At 44.8% G+C, this 22,932-nt stretch overlaps 1 protein-coding gene across 1 annotated transcript in view; it reads left to right on the top strand.

Annotated features, from left to right (window-relative positions):
• The first annotated feature begins 7,238 nt into the window (after window positions 1-7,238).
• The window catches only part of SCAF4 (SR-related CTD associated factor 4), a 147,812-nt gene continuing 132,118 nt past the window's right edge, over window positions 7,239-22,932 (top strand). Inside the window, exon 1 of the mRNA XM_077293971.1 lies at window positions 7,239-7,548. Coding sequence (XP_077150086.1) covers window positions 7,519-7,548 — 30 coding nt within the window. The 5' untranslated portion in view covers window positions 7,239-7,518. The remainder of the gene's footprint in view (window positions 7,549-22,932) is intronic.

Here is a 22,932-nt window from a genome sequence, read left to right as displayed (position 1 = left end):
AGTCAAATGTACCTAAAGGCCCCGTCTCACTAAGCGATTTACCAACGATCACGACCAGCGATACGACCTGGCCGTGATCGTTGGTAAGTCGCTGTGTGGTCGCTGGGGAGCTGTCACACAGACAGCTCTCTCCAGCGACCAACGATCAGGGGAACGACTTCGGCATCGTTGAAACTGTCTTCAACGATGCCGAAGTCCCCTTGCAGCACCCGGGTAACCAGGGTAAACATCGGGTTACTAAGCGCAGGGCCGCGCTTAGTAACCCGATGTTTACCCTGGTTACCAAAAAAAACAAACAGCACATACTCGCCTTTCGGTGTCCAGGTCCCTTGCCGTCTGCTTCCTGCTCTGACTGAGATCCGGCCGTACAGTGAGAGCAGAGCGCAGCGGTGACGTCACCGCTGTGCTCTCACTTCTCACTGTACGGCGGCAGTCAGTGAGAGCAGGAAGCAGACGGCAAGGGACCTGACGGACACCGAAAGGCGAGTATGTACTGTTTGTTTTTTTTTACATTTACGCTGGTAACCAGGGTAAACATCGGGTTACTAAGCGCGACCCTGCGCTTAGTAACCCGATGTTTACCCTGGTTACCAGTGAAGACATCGCTGGATCGGTGTCACACACACCGATTCAGCGATGTCAGCGGGGCCTCAACGACCAAAAAAAGGTCCAGGCCATTCCGACACGACCAGCGATCTCGCAGCAGGGGCCTGATCGCTGGTACGTGTCACACATAGCGAGATCGCTATGGAGGTCGCTGTTGCGTCACAAAACTTGTGACTCAGCAGCGATCTCGCTAGCGATCTCGCTATGTGAGACGGGGCCTTAAGACCTAGACTAAGTGGAGCCGACCAGAATAGAATCTTCTGGTGGACTCAGCCATTGAATAGAAGGTGTGACCCCTACCCCCTTCAGGGGCGGATCCCAGGAGCTCAGACAGTCCATTCTTATTTTGAGATCAGATGTGTGTTGGAGACTGGAAGAGAAGGAGTGGGGATTCTTAGCTGAGGCAAGACCCCATGTCCATCTGGGACTGTGGAAACGAACGGGGCGAGAATTGAGTTGAGGACATATCTCGTCGTTCGTGGGATTGTTTTGAGATCCCTTGGACTCGTGTGGACTATTGTTTTGTTAGCTGGCACAAGGATTATCGGTAGGTGCCCCCAAACCGGTTCCGTTGGACTAATTGTGGACTCTGTAGATCTACCTGCATGTGTTGTTCCAGCGTTCTTGATAATAAATCTGTTGAATCATCCCTTGGCCTTTTGTCCCTTCTTGCTCTGCCGTACACCCCGTCACAGTTCACTCTCCTATTCTCTACATATATTTTATGTTCATTCCCCACCTATCACGCTCAGGGAATATAATATGCACCCGTTTATATGGGATATGTGTTCATTCCTCTATTCTCTACATATATTTCATGTTCATTCCCCACCTATCAGGCTCAGGGAATATAATATGCACCCGTTTATATGGGATATGTGTTCATTCCTCTATTCTCTACATATATTTCATGTTCATTCCCCACCTATCAGGCACAGGGAATATAATATACACCTGTTTATATGGGATATGTGATCATTCCCCTATTATCTACATATATTTCATGTTCATTCCCCACCTATCAGGCACAGGGAATATAATATACGCTTGTTTATATGGGATATGTGTTCATTTCTCTATTATCTACAAGTATTCCATCTTCATTCCCCACCCATATAGCACAGAAAATATAGTATACACCTGTTTATATGGGATATGTGTTCATTACTCTATTATCTACATATATTTCATGTTCATTCCCAACCTATCAGGCTCAGGGAATATAATATACACCTGTTTATATGCGATATGTGTTCATTCTCCTATTCTCTACATATATTTCATGTTCATTCCCCACCTATCAGGCACAGGGAATATAATATACACCTGTTTATATGGGGTAAGTGTTCATTCTCCTATTCTCTACATATATTTCATGTTCATTCCCCACCTATCAGGCACAGGGAATATAATATACACCTGTTTATATGGGATATGTGTTCATTCCCCTATTCTCTACATATATTTCATGTTCATTCCCCACCTATCATGCATAGGGAATATAATATACACCTGTTTATATGGGATATGTGTTCATTCCCCTATTCTCTACATATATTTCATGTTCATTCCCCACCTATCAGGCACAGGGAATATAATATACACCTGTTTATATGGGATATGTGTTCATTCTCCTATTCTCTACATGTATTTCATGTTCATTCCCCACCTATCAGGCACAGGGAATATAATATACACCTGTTTATATGGGATATGTGTTCATTCCTCTATTATTTACATATATTTCATCTTCATTCCCCACCTATCAGGCTCAGGGAATATAGTATACACCTGTTTATATGGGATATGTGTTCATTTCTCTATTATCTACAAGTATTCCATCTTCATTCCCCACCTATCAGGCTCAGGGAATATAATATACACCTGTTTATATGGGATTTGTGTTCATTCCCCTATTCTCTACATATATTTCATGTTCATTCCCCACCTATCAGGCTCAGGGAATATAATATACACCTGTTTATATGGGATATGTGTTCATTCTCCTATTCTCTACATATATTTCATGTTTATTCCCCACCTATCAGGCACAGGGAATATAATATACACCTGTTTATATGGGATATGTGTTCATTCCCCTATTCTCTACATATATTTCATGTTCATTCCCCACCTATCAGGCACAGGGAATATAATATACACCTGTTTATATGGGATATGTGTTCATTCTCCTATTCTCTACATATATTTCATGTTCATTCCCCACCTATCAGGCACAGGGAATATAATATACACCTGTTTATATGGGATATGTGTTCATTCCCCTATTCTCTACATATATTTCATGTTCATTCCCAACCTATCAGGCTCAGGGAATATAATATACACCTGTTTATATGGGATATGTGTTCATTCTCCTATTCTCTACATATATTCCATGTACATTCCCCACCTATCAGGCACAGGGAATATAATATACACCTGTTTATATGGGATATGTGTTCATTCCCCTATTCTCTAGATATATTTCCTGTTCATTCCCCACCTATCAGGCTCAGGGAATATAATATACACCTGTTTATATGGGATATGTGTTCATTCTCCTATTATCTACATATATTTCATGTTCATTCCCCACCTATCAGGCACAGGGAATATAATATACACCTGTTTATATGGGATATGTGTTCATTCCCCTATTCTCTACATATATTTCATGTTCATTCCCCACCTATCAGGCACAGGGAATATAATATACACCTGTTTATATGGGATATGTGTTCATTCTCCTATTGTCTACATATATTTCATGTTCATTCCCCACCTATCAGGCACAGGGAATATAATATACACCTGTTTATATGGGATATGTGTTCATTCCCCTATTCTCTACATATATTTCATGTTCATTCCCCACCTATCAGGCACAGGGAATATAATATACACCTGTTTATATGGGATATGTGTTCATTCTCCTATTCTCTACATATATTTCATGTTCATTCCCCACCTATCAGGCACAGGGAATATAATATACACCTGTTTATATGTGATATGTGTTCATTCTCCTAATCTCTACATATATTTCATGTTCATTCCCCACCTATAAAGCACAGGGAATATAGTATACACCTGTTTATATGGGATATGTGTTCATTCCCCTATTCTCTACATATATTTCCTGTTCATTCCCCACCTATCAGGCTCAGGGAATATAATATACACCTGTTTATGTGGGATATGTGTTCATTCCTCTATTATCTACATATATTCCATGTTCATTCCCCACCTATCTGGCACAGGGAATATAATATACACCTGTTTATATGGGATATGTGTTCATTCCTCTATAATCTACATATATTTCATCTTCATTCCCCACCTATCAGGCACAGGGAATATAATATACACCTGTTTATATGGGATATGTGTTCATTCCCCTATTATCTACATATATTTCATGTTCATTCCCCACCTATTAGGCACAGGGAATATAATATACACCTGTATATATGGGATATGTGTTCATTCCTCTATTCTCTACATATATTTCATCTTCATTCCCCACCTATCAGGCTCAGGGAATATAATATACACCTGTTTATATGGGATATGTGTTCATTCCTCTATTATCTACATATATTTCATCTTCATTCCCCACCTATCAGGCACAGGGAATATAATATACACCTGTTTATATGGGATATGTGTTCATTCTCCTATTCTTTACATATATTTTATGTTCATTCCCCACCTATCAGGCTCAGGGAATATAAAAAACACCTGTTTATATGGGATTTGTGTTCATTCTCCTATTATCTACATATATTTCATGTTCATTCCCCACCTATCAGGCTCAGGGAATATAATATACACCTGTTTATATGGGATATGTGTTCATTCCTCTATTATTTACATATATTTCATCTTCATTCCCCACCTATCAGGCTCAGGGAATATAATATACACCTGTTTATATGGGATATGTGTTCATTGTCCTATTCTTTACATATATTTTATGTTCATTCCCCACCTATCAGGCTCAGGGAATATAAAAAACACCTGTTTATATGGGATTTGTGTTCATTCTCCTATTATCTACATATATTTCATGTTCATTCCCCACCTATCAGGCTCAGGGAATATAATATACACCTGTATATATGGGATATGTGTTCATTCTCCTAATCTCTACATATATTTCATGTTCATTCCCCACCTATCAGGCTCAGGGAATATAATATACACCTGTTTATATGGGATATGTGTTCATTCCTCTATTATTTACATATATTTCATCTTCATTCCCCACCTATCAGGCTCAGGGAATATAATATACACCTGTTTATATGGGATATGTGTTCACTCTCCTATTCTCTACATATATTTCATGTTCATTCCCCACGTATCAGGCTCAGGGAATATAATATACACCTGTATATATGGGATATGTGTTCATTCCTCTATTCTCTACATATATTTCATCTTCATTCCCCACCTATCAGGCTCAGGGAATATAATATACACCTGTATATATGGGATATGTGTTCATTCTCCTAATCTCTACATATATTTCATGTTCATTCCCCACCTATCAGGCACAGGGAATATAATATACACCTGTTTATATGGGATATGTGTTCATTCTCCTAATCTCTACATATATTTCATGTTCATTCTCCACCTATCAGGCTCAGGGAATATAATATACACCTGTTTATATGGGATATGTGTTCATTCCTCTATTATTTACATATATTTCATCTTCATTCCCCACCTATCAGGCTCAGGGAATATAATATACACCTGTTTATATGGGATATGTGTTCACTCTCCTATTCTCTACATATATTTCATGTTCATTCCCCACCTATCAGGCTCAGGGAATATAATATACACCTGTATATATGGGATATGTGTTCATTCCTCTATTCTCTACATATATTTCATCTTCATTCCCCACCTATCAGGCTCAGGGAATATAATATACACCTGTATATATGGGATATGTGTTCATTCTCCTAATCTCTACATATATTTCATGTTCATTCCCCACCTATCAGGCACAGGGAATATAATATACACCTGTTTATATGGGATATGTGTTCATTCTCCTAATCTCTACATATATTTCATGTTCATTCTCCACCTATCAGGCTCAGGGAATATAATATACACCTGTTTACATGGGATATGTGTTCATTCCTCTATTATTTACATATATTTCATCTTCATTCCCCACCTATCAGGCTCAGGGAATATAATATACACCTGTATATATGGGATATGTGTTCATTCCTCTATTATTTACATATATTTCATCTTCATTCCCCACCTATCAGGCTCAGGGAATATAATATACACCTGTTTATATGGGATATGTGTTCACTCTCCTATTCTCTACATATATTTCATGTTCATTCCCCACCTATCAGGCACAGGGAATATAATATACACCTGTATATATGGGATATGTGTTCATTCCTCTATTCTCTACATATATTTCATCTTCACTCCCCACCTATCAGGCTCAGGGAATATAATATACACCTGTATATATGGGATATGTGTTCATTCCTCTATTCTCTACATATATTTCATGTTCATTCCCCACCTATCAGGCTCAGGGAATATAATATACACCTGTATATATGGGATATGTGTTCATTTCTCTATTATCTACAAGTATTCCATCTTCATTCCCCACCCATATAGCACAGAAAATATAGTATACACCTGTTTATATGGAATCTATGTTGATTTCCTAATTGTCTACATATAATTCAAGTTCATTTCATCTACAAGATGCATAAGAAATCTGTAACACCTATCCATGTCTTTGGAGCTATAAGTTATTATGTTCATTCTTTTTATTTATTCCTTTTCTTCATTCTTTTTAGTATGTCCCGAAAACCCCCCCCCCCCCACACATTTTCCCCTACGTTTTTGATTGATTTGAGTGAAGTCGATGGTAAACTCAGGACAAAATGCACAGAAAATTGACACGCTGCAGATTATTTTCTGCACACTCAACATGTGCATGACACGTTTTCTCATTCACTTTGCTAGCAACAGGATTGCTTCAGGTTTAGCTAAAAAAATTCTACAAGGAAAAAGAAAAAAAAAAGCACCAAATCTGCACCGTGTGCTCACAGCCTACGACTCCAGTGTTGAAGACCTCGGTCCTCTAGGCTGAAGGCAAATTAATGCTTTTTAACCCATCAAAATGGATAAATGGTTAAAAAAATGTCACTATTAAGAGAGCCACAGTGAGGGGGACACGAAAAAAAATGTCATTTGTGTTGTGGGCTGTGGCAACAAAATGTTGTGTGACGTAAAAACAAAGATTTATCAGGCTGGTATCTTCTGTGACTAGCAAGCAGTCATTGGATGCCACCTCACAAGCTTCACCCTGCTGTCACAGGGGATGCCTGGAGGGGCACAACCGTCTTCACCTCACACACACACCTGACTGACTCTCCCGGCCGCCTCAGCAGCACTGAGCGACTGTGTCAGTCACATCTCCTCAAAAGAGGCGGGAACCCCCCCAGCTCTCGGGTCACGTGCTCTCCTCCTCGCGGACTCTGGAAGGCGGGAAGTGAGTCAGTGACGTCACGGGGCGTGCGGTCTGACTGTGTGGGTTCTTTTCCCTTTCCTTCCCATCTGGCTTTGCGCGGCTGGAGGTCGGCCATCTTGTTCCGGTGGCGAGGCTGCGAATCCGTCTCCTTCTTCCATAGCTCTTTCTTTTTTTGTGTGTGTGTTTCCTGTGGCCGCCTCGTTTTCACCCTTATCCGTCGTTCCTCACCCTCCATCCGCGGGACATGTCGGCCCTGACGCAGCAGCAGCCGTAGTGGTTTCTCTCGGAGCAGGATTCTGAGGCGAAGAAGAAAGCCTGTGCGAGACGTCGCCTGACCCCTCCTCCCCAGCGGCCTCTCCCCTCACACGGGCAGCATGGACGCCGTGAACGCATTCAACCAGGAGGTGAGGGTGTGCGGCAATGGCGGGGACAGGGAGGAGGCCTGCGGGGAGCAAGGGCGGGCGTGTCCGCAAGGATCGGGCCTGTGGTGTGCAGGGTAGATGGCGATCTCTGGGGAGGGGGCGCAGGTCACTGTCCTAAAGCAATGGTGTCATTTACCTGAAACCTCACTTTTCTCACTGTGCCAGTGGCAGGATCCGTTCTGTGCTGACCCCCAGGCCCTTTAGGGTATGTTCAGACGATCCGGCACTAGCAGTGCATGTTCACTGCATCCAAAGTGCTGCCGTCTACTGAACACAGGTAAATCCGCATGTGTCCACTGAACCGAGCCGATTCACCACGTCCAATATGTTATATTGGTGAAATCTGACATGCTGCAGTCTGGAGAGATGCGCCTCATGTCCGTCTCTGCGGGTGAGCGCACAGCCGTCTGTGGACACATAGTGGGCATGGGATTTCTCAAGACTTCATCCACTATGCTGTAACATCTGAACGCTGCAGCTTTGATGCTGCACAAGTACGCAGCGTCCAACCCGCAGCGTTTACTGATCGTCTGCACGTACCCTCACATAGATTTTCCAGTTACGTACTGTTATTGTAGCTTCACTTTTAGTAACACTGACATTATTATTAATTACTAGATGGTGGCCCGATTCTAACGCATCGGGTATTCTAGAATATGCTATTGCCCAGCCCACGTAGTATATTGCCCAGCCCACGTAGTATATTGCCCAGCCCACGTAGTATATTGCCCAGCCCACGTAGTATATTGCCCAGCCCACGTAGTATATTGCCCAGCCCACGTAGTATATTGCCCAGCCCACGTAGTATATTGCCCAGCCCACGTAGTATATTGCCCAGCCCACGTAGTATATTGCCCAGCCCACGTAGTATATTGCCCAGCCCACGTAGTATATTGCCCAGCCCACGTAGTATATTGCCCAGCCCACGTAGTATATTGCCCAGCCCACGTAGTATATTGCCCAGCCCACGTAGTATATTGCCCAGCCCACGTAGTATATTGCCCAGCCCACGTAGTATATTGCCCAGCCCACGTAGTATATTGCCCAGCCCACGTAGTATATTGCCCAGCCCACGTAGTATATTGCCCAGCCCACGTAGTATATTGCCCAGCCCACGTAGTATATTGCCCAGCCCACGTAGTATATTGCCCAGCCCACGTAGTATATTGCCCAGCCCACGTAGTATATTGCCCAGCCCACGTAGTATATTGCCCAGCCCACGTAGTATATTGCCCAGCCCACGTAGTATATTGCCCAGCCCACGTAGTATATTGCCCAGCCCACGTAGTATATTGCCCAGCCCACGTAGTATATTGCCCAGCCCACGTAGTATATTGCCCAGCCCACGTAGTATATTGCCCAGCCCACGTAGTATATTGCCCAGCCCACGTAGTATATTGCCCAGCCCACGTAGTATATTGCCCAGCCCACGTAGTATATTGCCCAGCCCACGTAGTATATTGCCCAGCCCACGTAGTATATTGCCCAGCCCACGTAGTATATTGCCCAGCCCACGTAGTATATTGCCCAGCCCACGTAGTATATTGCCCAGCCCACGTAGTATATTGCCCAGCCCACGTAGTATATTGCCCAGCCCACGTAGTATATTGCCCAGCCCACGTAGTATATTGCCCAGCCCACGTAGTATATTGCCCAGCCCACGTAGTATATTGCCCAGCCCACGTAGTATATTGCCCAGCCCACGTAGTATATTGCCCAGCCCACGTAGTATATTGCCCAGCCCACGTAGTATATTGCCCAGCCCACGTAGTATATTGCCCAGCCCACGTAGTATATTGCCCAGCCCACGTAGTATATTGCCCAGCCCACGTAGTATATTGCCCAGCCCACGTAGTATATTGCCCAGCCCACGTAGTATATTGCCCAGCCCACGTAGTATATTGCCCAGCCCACGTAGTATATTGCCCAGCCCACGTAGTATATTGCCCAGCCCACGTAGTATATTGCCCAGCCCACGTAGTATATTGCCCAGCCCACGTAGTATATTGCCCAGCCCACGTAGTATATTGCCCAGCCCACGTAGTATATTGCCCAGCCCACGTAGTATATTGCCCAGCCCACGTAGTATATTGCCCAGCCCACGTAGTATATTGCCCAGCCCACGTAGTATATTGCCCAGCCCACGTAGTATATTGCCCAGCCCACGTAGTATATTGCCCAGCCCACGTAGTATATTGCCCAGCCCACGTAGTATATTGCCCAGCCCACGTAGTATATTGCCCAGCCCACGTAGTATATTGCCCAGCCCACGTAGTATATTGCCCAGCCCACGTAGTATATTGCCCAGCCCACGTAGTATATTGCCCAGCCCACGTAGTATATTGCCCAGCCCACGTAGTATATTGCCCAGCCCACGTAGTATATTGCCCAGCCCACGTAGTATATTGCCCAGCCCACGTAGTATATTGCCCAGCCCACGTAGTATATTGCCCAGCCCACGTAGTATATTGCCCAGCCCACGTAGTATATTGCCCAGCCCACGTAGTATATTGCCCAGCCCACGTAGTATATTGCCCAGCCCACGTAGTATATTGCCCAGCCCACGTAGTATATTGCCCAGCCCACGTAGTATATTGCCCAGCCCACGTAGTATATTGCCCAGCCCACGTAGTATATTGCCCAGCCCACGTAGTATATTGCCCAGCCCACGTAGTATATTGCCCAGCCCACGTAGTATATTGCCCAGCCCACGTAGTATATTGCCCAGCCCACGTAGTATATTGCCCAGCCCACGTAGTATATTGCCCAGCCCACGTAGTATATTGCCCAGCCCACGTAGTATATTGCCCAGCCCACGTAGTATATTGCCCAGCCCACGTAGTATATTGCCCAGCCCACGTAGTATATTGCCCAGCCCACGTAGTATATTGCCCAGCCCACGTAGTATATTGCCCAGCCCACGTAGTATATTGCCCAGCCCACGTAGTATATTGCCCAGCCCACGTAGTATATTGCCCAGCCCACGTAGTATATTGCCCAGCCCACGTAGTATATTGCCCAGCCCACGTAGTATATTGCCCAGCCCACGTAGTATATTGCCCAGCCCACGTAGTATATTGCCCAGCCCACGTAGTATATTGCCCAGCCCACGTAGTATATTGCCCAGCCCACGTAGTATATTGCCCAGCCCACGTAGTATATTGCCCAGCCCACGTAGTATATTGCCCAGCCCACGTAGTATATTGCCCAGCCCACGTAGTATATTGCCCAGCCCACGTAGTATATTGCCCAGCCCACGTAGTATATTGCCCAGCCCACGTAGTATATTGCCCAGCCCACGTAGTATATTGCCCAGCCCACGTAGTATATTGCCCAGCCCACGTAGTATATTGCCCAGCCCACGTAGTATATTGCCCAGCCCACGTAGTATATTGCCCAGCCCACGTAGTATATTGCCCAGCCCACGTAGTATATTGCCCAGCCCACGTAGTATATTGCCCAGCCCACGTAGTATATTGCCCAGCCCACGTAGTATATTGCCCAGCCCACGTAGTATATTGCCCAGCCCACGTAGTATATTGCCCAGCCCACGTAGTATATTGCCCAGCCCACGTAGTATATTGCCCAGCCCACGTAGTATATTGCCCAGCCCACGTAGTATATTGCCCAGCCCACGTAGTATATTGCCCAGCCCACGTAGTATATTGCCCAGCCCACGTAGTATATTGCCCAGCCCACGTAGTATATTGCCCAGCCCACGTAGTATATTGCCCAGCCCACGTAGTATATTGCCCAGCCCACGTAGTATATTGCCCAGCCCACGTAGTATATTGCCCAGCCCACGTAGTATATTGCCCAGCCCACGTAGTATGCATCATATCCCTGTTAAAAAAAAAAAAAAAAAAAGAATTAAAATAAAGTTATATACTGCCATTAACCCTGTGTGAGCGCTGACTGGAGGGGAGTACGGAGCGGGCACTGACTGCGGGGAGGAAGGAGCGGCCATTTTCTTCCGGACTGTACCTGTCGCTGACTGGTCGCGGCAGCCATGACAGGCAGCTGGCGAGACCAATCAGCGAATGAATAACCGTGACAGACAGAAGGACAGACAGGCGGAAGTGACCCTTAGACAATTTTATAGTAGATTATAGCGCCATTTATTCCATGGCGCTTTACATGTGAGGAGGGGTATACATAATAAAAACAAGTACAATAATCTTAAACAATACAAGTCACGACTGGTACAGGAGGAGAGAAGACCCTGCCCGCGAGGGCTCACAATCTACAAGGGATGGGTGAGGATACAGTAGGTGAGGATAGAGCTGGTCGTGCAGCGGTTTGGTTGATCGGTGGTTACTGCAGGTTGTAGGCTTGTCAGAAGAGGTGGGTCTTCAGGTTCTTTTTGAAGGTTTCGATGGTAGGCGAGAGTCTGATGTGTTGTGGTAGAGGGTTCCACAGTAGGGGTGATACGCGAGAGAAATATTGTATTCGATTGTGGGAAGAGGAGATAAGAGGGAGTAGAGAAGGAGATCTTGTGAGGATTGGAGGTTGCGTGTAGGTAAGTACCGGGAGACGAGGTCACAGATGTATGGAGGAGACAGGTTGTGGATGGCCTTGTATGTAATGGTTAGGGTTTTGTACTGGAGTCTCTGGGTAATGGGGAGCCAGTGAAGGGATTGACAGGGGGGACAGGTGGATTAGTCGGGCAGCAGAGTTTAGAATAGGTTGGAGGGGTGCGAGAGTGTTCGAGGGGAGGCCACAGAGTTGTTGGCCTATCAGACCAGATCATCTACCCTTTAGGTTAGGCCAACTTAAAGGGAACCTGTCACCAGGTTATCACTGTAAAAAAAACTGAATCCACCACCCTTGTGCTGTCCTTAAAGGGTTTTGTCCACTACTCAAAAAACACCTTAAACTAAATGTTTGGCCCCCATAAAATAATAAAGCCTATGCTTGCCTCCGGTGCTGCGGTGTCGGTATTCGTTCTCCCCGGAGCTGTGATGCAGTGGAATGACGCGATGCCCGATCAGTGCCTGTCACTCTCTGCCTTTGGACAAACTGAACATGAAGAAGTTCAGAATCAGCTGCAGCCCTGGCTTCCTCTTCATATTCAGTTTGTACGAAGGCGGAGACAGTGACACCAGCGCTGATTGGGCACCAGCATCACGTGTTGCAACACAACATCACAGCCCGGGAGAGAACAAGTACCGACAACGCAGGAACGGAGCCGGCACGGGAGGTGACTATAGGCTTTATTTTATCGGAGCCAAATATTTAGATTAAGAAGGGGTTGCCCTAGTATTGGGCAACCCCTTTAATGGCATTCCTGCTGCCCCTCACAGCTGAGAAAATGGCTTTTATAATTGTCCGGCGCCATATATTTATCTGGACCTGTCCGATGGGCGTCTCCGGATTTTGGTCGGTGCCTCCTCTGTCCCCCATTCACATTCTCTCCTTGATTGACATGGTTGATGTCTTCTACATCATCCATAGTTTTTCTCTTGTCTGCACATTTGGAACGAGACCTGCGTTGGCACAACAGACTGTTCAGATGACGGTAGCCACATCAATCAAATCAAGGCAGGAGAGTTGGCTATTGTAGGGACAATAGGCACCGAGTCGGACCATGATTAGGACACTTCTAAAGGGTATGCAGCTGGGATTTTATGAAAGGGTTGCAGGAATGCTTTGCTTAAAGGGAACCTATCCACCCCCCCCCCCCCCCCCCCCCCCCAGGCATTTGTAACTAAGAGCCAACTTGTGCAGCACTAATGCTGCATTCTGACAAGGTGGCTCTTTTAGTTCGGGTCCCTGGCACTGCTGCAATAATCGCTTTTGAAATTTGCCCCTCATACCTGTGAAATCGCCAGGGGGGCAGGTCTTTCCCCCCTAATCCAGATGCCTCACAGCCGTCACTAATGGCCTCTGCGAACCGCCTCCTCTTTCAGTAGCGTCCCCGGCGCCTGCGCTGTTATTTTCTTTCGGGCATGCGCAGTTGCTCTGCCCTTCGAACTTACAGCGCAGGCGCCGGGGACGCTAATGCAGGAAGAGGAGGCGGCACCCGGCGCGCAGAGGCCGTGAGTGATGGCTAGGAGGCATCTGGATTAGGGGGGGAAAGACCTGCCCACCTGGTGATTTCACAGGTATGAGGGACAAATTTCAAAAGCGATTATTGCGGCAGTGCCAGGGACCCGAACTAAAGAGCCACCTTGTCAGGATGCAGCATTAGTGGCCCAGCATTTTAGGTTCCTCTGGTTCTTTCTAGGCCCTATGATGTCATGACATCACCAACAATGGCACTGAGAATTCTGGGTGCAGAAGTGAAGATTGACTGCTACGGAAGACTGGACAGTAGCAGCTCGAATTGAATTGCTCACCTCTAAATGTCAGATAATTTGCCTAGATTCATTTTCGTGGCATACACATGCACCCCTAGCTGCATTTGAGAGGGGAGTAAGCTGCTGCCAGACATCTTTGTTGAACTCCTCCTTTCCCCAATTTTCTGCCATCAGAGGAGAGTTCGGAGGTCTCCATACATATGTTCTAGCTGGACCATGCGGACATTTATCTATTATGTAGGTTCACCTTTTAAACAGTTGTTCGTGGGGTCACAATATTGGGGGCCTATCTTTAGTATCTATCATCAATTCCAGATGGTGGACGTTATGATTCAGCTCTCCGCTGATCAGCCTTTAGAATGGGCTGCAACCTCTTCAACTTTTACACTGCTATGTCTGCCTGCAAGTCATCTACATGGAAGAGGTGTTATGGGAAATTGCAGCTTTGTTCTCTTCACTTCATCTGGACATGGCTGCAGTGCCCTTCACCACTGCTACTAAGTATACAGTGTGATAACATGGAAGAAACTGCAGCTTGCACAAGGTCCACCTCAAACAGCTAAATGATAGTGGTATTGTGTAGCACTAGGAAATATGTATTCTGATCCTGGAAAACCTCAGTACAGGAGTTGTCTGGGCACAACAAAGTAACCTACCTACAGGATCGGTATTCCTATCAGATCTGTGTGTGTCCAATCTGAAATTGAGCTTTTGTGCAGTGCACAACAGCAGCGCCGTTCGTAGTGCATATAACAGCTGATTAGTGGGATGCAGGTTGTTGGACCCCATTGATCGGATATTGAAGACCTATCCAATGGACAGCTCCTCATACTAAGTTTAATGCCTATTCCTAACACATTGTATTTGCAACTATTACCTCTTAAATGGGCTGTCCACTACTTGGAGAAACATTTCTTGATTTACATTTTTGGCCACCATTAAAATAAAAAAAGAGCTACTCTTCTCCCTTGCTGGCGCCGTTCCCATGGTGTCGCCACTCGCTCTGCCTGGAACACCCATGCGGTTGTTGTGACGTGACCCCGGCACCCAATCAGCGCTGGCGTTGCTGTCGCCGCCTTCTGACGAATTGAACATGAAGAGAAAGTGAGGGCTGCAGCTGATCTGACTTCCTCTTCATGTTCAGTTTTACAGAAGTCGGGGCCCGTGACACCAGCGCTGCTTGGGCACAGGCTCATGTGTCACAACAACCGCACGGAAGTGCCAACACCGCTGGAAAGGGAGGTGAGTATGAGACTTTTTTTATTTTATCAGGGCCAAGAGTGGGGTATGACAAGGAGTTGTCCAAATAGTGGACAACTTCTTAAACGTATTATCCCATAATGTATTCAGAAGGTCTTCTATGAAAGCTTTTGCTATTTTGATTATGGAACAGCTTTCCCTACATACATTCATGAATGACAGTTCTTTGCATTGATCTCTTGTCTGTACAGTACCTTGCAAAGTTTTAAACGTGTGGAAAAACTGCTGCAAATTAACAATGTCTTAAAAAATAGAAGTATTGATGGAATATTTTAATCAATGAACAAGAGTAATCTGTGTGACGGTGTGCACATCATGACTGCAGACTTTTCTTCTGACACCGGGCCACCCTTTACTTCACTTTGCTTGTATATACACCATTATAGAAAATTCATTGATGGTGTTTTGTTTTTTTTTGTGTGTTTTTTTTTTTTTTTTTTGTAACGGTGCCCTGACTTTTCCAGCTGCTATAATAGTAAACATAATGATACTCTAAGGTATTTTGTATGCATTACTAATGTTGTGGTGTGTGTTTTTTTTTTTTTTTTTAAATATAAAGTACCACATTTTTCGGACCATAAGATGCACCCCTAATTTTGGGGAGAAAATGGGGAAAACTACTATTTTTTTTTTTTTTTTTTTGTTATAAGATGGGGATCCATCTCATAGTCCAAATTTAAGGTGTTTTACCTGGGAGGTGGTGGAGCGGGGTCATTGCAGATACCAGGGCTGTGGCATCACACCGCTTCTGCCGCCGCCGATTTCCTGAGGAAGGGACCCGTCCTCCCGTGATCCTGCTCCACCACTGCCACAACCCCCACCTCACTGGTAAGCAAGGTATATTAAGTATTAAGACACTTCCTTATACCCCCACTCACCGCCAAATATTGGGGGGGGTACTTTTATTCTGCTGCTTATTACATACTACTGAGGGCTAGTCATTGGCATATAGTGAACAGCAGGTTGCTTTTAAAGCTCCACTATCTGTGATGCGATGCATTCTGTCTTCACATTTGCTCTGCAGGCTGGGCTAGGGCCTTATCAGATCATTGTCAGAAACAAATGGACTTTGTTACAAGAAACTGAGGTCCCATCAGGCGATGGTAGTGTTTGTCCTACAACACAACTGTCAGTGTTGTGGCTTTAGTTTTAAATTGCAACCTTAGGCACAGATGTGAACAAGTCTAATGTACTTAGGAAATATAAACAGAAATATCAGCATAACATGATTGTGGAAGTCAGTAAGTACAACTTGTAAAAAATTGAAATTAAAGAGCTGAGTGGTTTCTATTTTGCCCTTTGAGTCTCTTGCAAAAAAAACAGTTGCAAAGTCAGTCGCCCATATCATCTGGTCAGAACACTTAAAATTTCTGCCCTGAAGAGTTGAAATCTGGACTGCTAAAAGGGGTATATTCTACAGTGGCTCGCATAAGTATTCACCCCCTTGACATTTTGTCTTGCAATCTCACTACCTGGAATTTCACTGCTTTTTTTTTTTTTTTTCTTGTCTTTGGGGTTGGGGGGGGGGGATGCAGTTGCACCAGTTCATGTAAAGAACATGCCTACAACTGTGGACATTTGTTTTTCTTTTTCTGAAGTCATTACTTTGCAGAGCCACCTTTTGTGGCAATTACAGCTGCAAATCACTTTGTATAAGGCCGGGATCACACACAGCGAGATACGGCTTAGTCTCGCAGGTTAAAACTATGCCCTGGCACCGGCACTCCAGAGCGGAGCGTGCGGCCGCACAGCAATACATGGAGCCGCACGCTCCCGCTCCGGAGTGCCGGCGCCAGGGCTTAGTTTTGACCTGCGAGACTCGGCCGTATCTCGCTGTAGTGTGACTCTGGCCTAAGTCTGAGCTTTCCGCATCTTGTTCCTGGGATTTTTGCCCATTTCTCAAGGCAAAACTGCTCCATGCTCATGTTATCTGAGCATGCTCGTGTCCTAATCAAGTAATTTCAGCGTGCCCGAAATAGGAGCCGCCTCTGCATGTCTCGCGGCTGTTCGACAGCCGCAACAGATGCAGAGATTGCCTAACAAACATGCAATTCATGCAGATGTTGAGGCTGTCGAACAGCCGCGAGACGTATGGCAGCAATTCGAGCTCAATTAGGACACAAACGTCCTAATATGTACGTACGGACGGACGATACACTATATTTGTGCGCTGGTTCATCACTAATGGTTTCCTCTGGTGAACAGCAATCGTTAAGTCTGACCACAGATTCTCAGTTGGTTTAACCCCTTTCTGACCTCGGACGGGATAGTACGTCCGAGGTCAGAAGCCCCGCTTTGATGCGGGCTCCTGCGGTGAGCTCGCATCAAAGCCAGGACATGTCAGCTGTTTTGAACAGCTGACATGTGCCCGTAATAGGCGCGGGCAGAATCGCAATCTGCCCGCGCCTATTAACTAGTTAAATGCCGCTGTCAAACGCAGACAGCGGCATTTAACTACCGCTTCCGGCTGGGCGGCTGGAAATGATCGCATCGCCGACCCCCGTCACATGGTCGGAGGTCGGCGATGCTTCTGAATAGTAACCATAGAGGTCCTTGAGACCTCTATGGTTACTGATCCCCATTAGCTGTGAGCGCCACCCTGTGGTCGGCGCTCACAGCACACCTGCATTTCTTCTACATAGCAGCGAACATCAGATCGCTGCTATGTAGCAGAGGCGATCGCGTTGTGCCTGCTTCTAGCCTCCTATGAAGGCTATTGAAGCATGGCAAAAGTTAAAAAAAAAAAAAGTGAAAAAAATAGTTTAAATCACCCACCCTTTCGCCCCAATCAAAATAAATCAATAAAAAAAAAATCAAACCTACACATATTTGGTATCGCTGAGTTCAGAATCGCCCGATCTATCAATAAAAAAAAAAAAAGCATTAACCTGATCGCTAAACGGCGTAGCGAGAAAAAAATTAGAAACACCAGAATTACGTTTTTTGGTCGCCGCGACATTTCATTAAAATGCAATAACGGGCGATCAAAAGAACGTATCTGCACCAAAATGCTATCATTAAAAACGCCAGCTCGGCATGCAAAAAATAAGCCCTCATCTGACCCCAGATCATGAAAAATGGAGACGCTACGAGTATCGGAACATGGCGCAATTTTTTTATTTTTTTTAAGCAAAGTTTGGAATTTTTTTTCACCACTTAGATAAAAAATAACCTAGTCATGTTAGGTGTCTATGAACTCGTACTGACCTGAAGAATCATAATGGCAGGTCAGTTTTAGCATTTAGTGAACCTAGCAAAAAAGCCAAGCAAAAAACAAGTGTGGGATTGCACTTTTTTTTGCAATTTCACCGCACTTGGAATTTTTTTCCCGTTTTCTAGTACACGACATGGTAAAACCAATGATGTCGTTCAAAAGTACAACTCGTCTCGCAAAAATAAGCCCTCACATGGCCAAATTGACAGAAAAATAAAAAAATTATGGCTATGGGAAGGAAAAACGGAAAATCCCAAGGTCATGAAGGGCTTTGAGTAGGCCACTCCAACCTTACTAATGATATACACAGTACATATGCGATTATGCTGCAGCGCAGGTGCCACAGCTAGCGACTGCCTACAGAAGGTTTTTTTTCTTTTCAATATATGTATTTATGATATTCATTATGTTAACTAGGAGGCAGGTCACCGAGGGATCAGTGACCTGTCAGCAGTCTTCATTATGAATAGCTAAGGCTTCTTTCACACTTCCGTCTTCCAAATCTGCACAGGATCCGTCAAGATGTTGAAATGACGGATCCTTTGCAGATTGTGAAAAACGTGTGCACTGGGCCCGTCTTTCTAATGGACCCGTCGAGCCTATGTGCACCTGTTGTGTCTGCGTCTGCGAAAACGCATACACAACACAAACCTGGTTAAAAAAAATAAAAAATCGCAGTATTCTCACCTACCGGCGTTCCCGCGCAGCGATGCTCCCGGCAGCTAGCATTCTGAGTAATACATTGCGAAATCTCTCGAAGTCGCGGTTTCGCAATGTATTACTAGGAAGTAACGCTAGCTGCCGGGAACATCGGTGACGCTGTGCGGGAACGCCAGTAGGTGAGAATATTGCGATTTAATTTTTTTTTTTAATTATTATTTTTAACATTATGTTTTGTTACTATTGATGCTGCATAGGCAGCATCAATAGTAAAAAGAGAAAGCGAGCGAGAGAGAATTTCCCTGATGGGAAATTCTTCCATGCATGCTCTTTGAAAAGGCGGGACCCGTCGCTGGATTCCTGCTTTTCACAGGCAGCGACTTATAGTTGGAACGCAGTCTTACCAGGGGTTGCGGCAGTGGTGTAGCAGCGGAACCGGCGGCGGCAGAGGTGTGGCAATGCTGAGGCTCGATATTGGCGGTGCATCCTCCCAAAGCCTTGGGCCGCCGGAGGCGGCACGTGTGCAGATTGAGATCTCAGCAGCCATTTTCCAGATGCCGAGGGCTGCCAAGATCTCAGTCTGCGCACACACGACCTCTGGAAGATGGCCGCCAAGAAACCGGTGATGCACTCGCCTGTGCTCGCGGTGGACACCGGGCTGCATCGTCACATTTCTGCTGTCGGCATCCTGAGGAAGTTGACCCTGCTCCATGCTCTGCCTCACACCGGGACTGTAGCATTGCCCCACTTCTGCTGCCGCCAGCTTCCTGAGGAAGGGACCATGCCTCCTGTGACCCCACTCCACCACCGCTGGCCCTCAGGTAAGATGCGTTAAATTCTGACAATAAGACAGACCCCAATCTTATAAAAATCTTTTCTGCTATTTTCCACCCCAAAATTTGGGGTGCGACTTATAGTCTGAAAAATACAGCAACTCAACCCTTGTTGGTCTTTAGACCAACTAAACTTGAAGAGGAAGCCTGGTATCAGTTGTAGCCCGGACTTCCTCTTCAGTTTGGCTGGAAACAGTGACGCTAGTGCTGATTCAGCGTCATGTGTCCCAACACCACATCACAGCCCCGGGGAGAGCGAATACCGCCATGGGAGGTGAGTATAGGCTTTATTATTTTATCTGGGTTTACAAAGGGGTTGTCCTAGTGAACAGCCGTTTTAATGGCGATGCAGCCTCTACCTTTTCTGAAAGGACAAAGTGTATGTACTGACAGGCATGTGACACTTACATTGCACACAGGTGGACTTTCTTTCACTAAGCATGTGACTTATGAAGGTAATTGCTTGCACCCTAAATTTTTAGAGGCTGCATCGCAAAAGGGGTGAATACATATGCACATGACAAATTTTAGTTATTTGATCCCATAAATTTAATTTATGCCTATATTTTTCTCACTTTACCAACTTAGACTATTTATTGCTGATGCATCACACACAAATCTGATTACAAAATATTTATACACAGGTTATAATGTAATAAAATAGGTAAAAAGCCAAGAGGGTGAATATTTTCATAAGCATGATCTATCCTGTGGATGACCTAGTCTTCGAGTCAAGGGTTTTTTTTTTTTGGTTTGTTTTTTGTTCGTTGTTTTTATGGTTTAAATTTGTTTCAGCCTCTTCCAAACATGTACGTTACACATTGAGTGCAGGTGTATGGAGCTGGTCTGAGAGCTGAGCTTGCACTATAAAAGCAACAGGCCACCGCCTGCCCAATAACTGTAGCCATCAGAATATTTACGGTAAGTGCTGCTGACAACCTCTGACAGCTATATTTAGAGAAATTGTCCACTACTTGGACAACTTGTTCTCATACCCCTTGCTTGGCCCTGATAACGTAATAAAGCTTATACTCCCCTCCTGTGGTGGCGCCGTCCCTGCAGTGTCGGCACTTGTTCTCTCTGAGGCTGTCGTGTTGTGACGCTGGCACCCAATCAGCGCCAGTGTCACTGTCCCCACCTTCGGAAGTTTTGAGTAGGAAGAGGAAGTCTGAGAGGTCAGCTGTAGCCATCACTTCCTCTTCATGTTCTAAATGTCTAAAGACGGTGACACCAGCACTGATTAGGCGTCGCGTGTCACAACAACCGCATGGGAGCTCTGGTGAGAGCGAGTGCCAACACCGCAGGAACAGCGCCACCACGGGAGGCTTTATTATTTTAACTAGGCAAGGGTGGCAAAGCCATAAACTGTACTTGTAAACATGCTAATTTTGCCGAGTCTCATTTACTGCAGACTAAACACGGTGAAAACATTCCAAAAACTAATGCCTAAATTGTGTATGTCCCCACGCACACCACCTCACCCCCCCATCTTATCACCTGACTTTTTCTTTTTTTTTTTCTAGTACACTATATGTTTTAAGTGGTGTCATTCAGGTTGAAGATCTTTACTGATAACAATAGTGTAATTAGTTCAAAACAGAATGGTATATCGAAAATTAATCCAAAATTGTCTGTCATTTGAGGATTGGATTCCAAATCACTTATGACTATCAAAGAAACAAAAATTGAATCTATTGGCCTGAATTTCCATTCATAATGTGACTCTCCTCTTAGCCCTGGATAAGGGCATCAGTGGTCCCTGTACAGGCTGTGATACTGCAGTGTCTCATGCATTTGTACATAATGTTCATGAGGTTCTCTGTTTTATTTGAGTTTGGGGAAGTTGAGGGACAGTCGCTAATATCAATCAGGAGCTGTCTGCACACTGGCCACCTAAGGCCTAACATTGTCCTGCACTAGATAAAGCATAGAGCCCACCGCATCAGTGTTTTTTCACCTCCTTGGGGATATTTATTTGTTAAGTGTATACAATTTGGGCTAAAAATCATTTTTGCAAGTGGATTTCATTAAAAATTATGCACAGTTTGCTTTCTATAGCCTCTGTATTAAACTGTGTTGCTGGTTGCAAAATGCGTTAAGTTTTGGTCACATAATCTTTATTTTAACAGATGTGTTGAGGACATGATTTTGTGGCATCTACAGGTCCTTCTCAAAAAATTAGCATATAGTGTTAAATTTCATTATTTACCATAATGTAATGATTACAATTAAACTTTCATATATTATAGATTCATTATCCACCAACTGAAATTTGTCAGGTCTTTTTATTGTTTTAATACTGATGATTTTGGCCTACAACTCCTGATAACCCAAAAAACCTGTCTCAATAAATTAGCATATTTCAACCGTCCAATCAAATAAAAGTGTTTTTTAATAACAAACAAAAAGACCATCAAATAATAATGTTCAGTTATGCACTCAATACTTGGTCGGGAATCCTTTGGCAGAAATGACTGCTTCAATGCGGCGTGGCATGGAGGCAATCAGCCTGTGACACTGCTGAGATGTTATGGAGGCCCAGGATGCTTCAATAGCGGCCTTAAGCTCATCCAGAGTGTTGGGTCTTGCGTCTCTCAACTTTCTCTTCACAATATCCCACAGATTCTCTATGGGGTTCAGGTCAGGAGAGTTGGCAGGCCAATTGAGCACAGTAATACCATGGTCAGTAAACCAATGTTAAGGGGAAGGGCCCTGCTCCAACACATAAAGGATTGAAAGGAGCAGGTGGATATTCAGCGTCTAGCAAGGATTTTTTCCGGGTAAGACATTCAAAACCAAAAGAGGCAGGAGGGGAGGGAAATTCACCAAAAAGAAAGTAGGGGGTAATGTGGTTAACTCCCAAAAGATTTATAATTTAAGTCTATACCAGCTAACAGTAAGTGATATTTCCCTCCTACAGAAAGGTCTGAAATTTGCTCCATCCACCTCTGCCAAACCATTCAATTTATATATTGGAATGAAAAAGTTCCTACGTAATCTGGCCCTAAAAAAATTCTTTCTAAAAAAAGAACGATCAGGCACAACAGCGAGTTCCCTAGGAACATCTGAATTCATTCACACTACATTATCTAACCCGTCC

This window comes from Ranitomeya variabilis, chromosome 3, assembly GCF_051348905.1.
Source record: "Ranitomeya variabilis isolate aRanVar5 chromosome 3, aRanVar5.hap1, whole genome shotgun sequence".
NCBI classification, from domain to species: domain Eukaryota; kingdom Metazoa; phylum Chordata; class Amphibia; order Anura; family Dendrobatidae; genus Ranitomeya; species Ranitomeya variabilis.
Note: the sequence above shows the minus strand (reverse complement) of the source record. Positions and strands in the feature narration are given on the sequence as shown.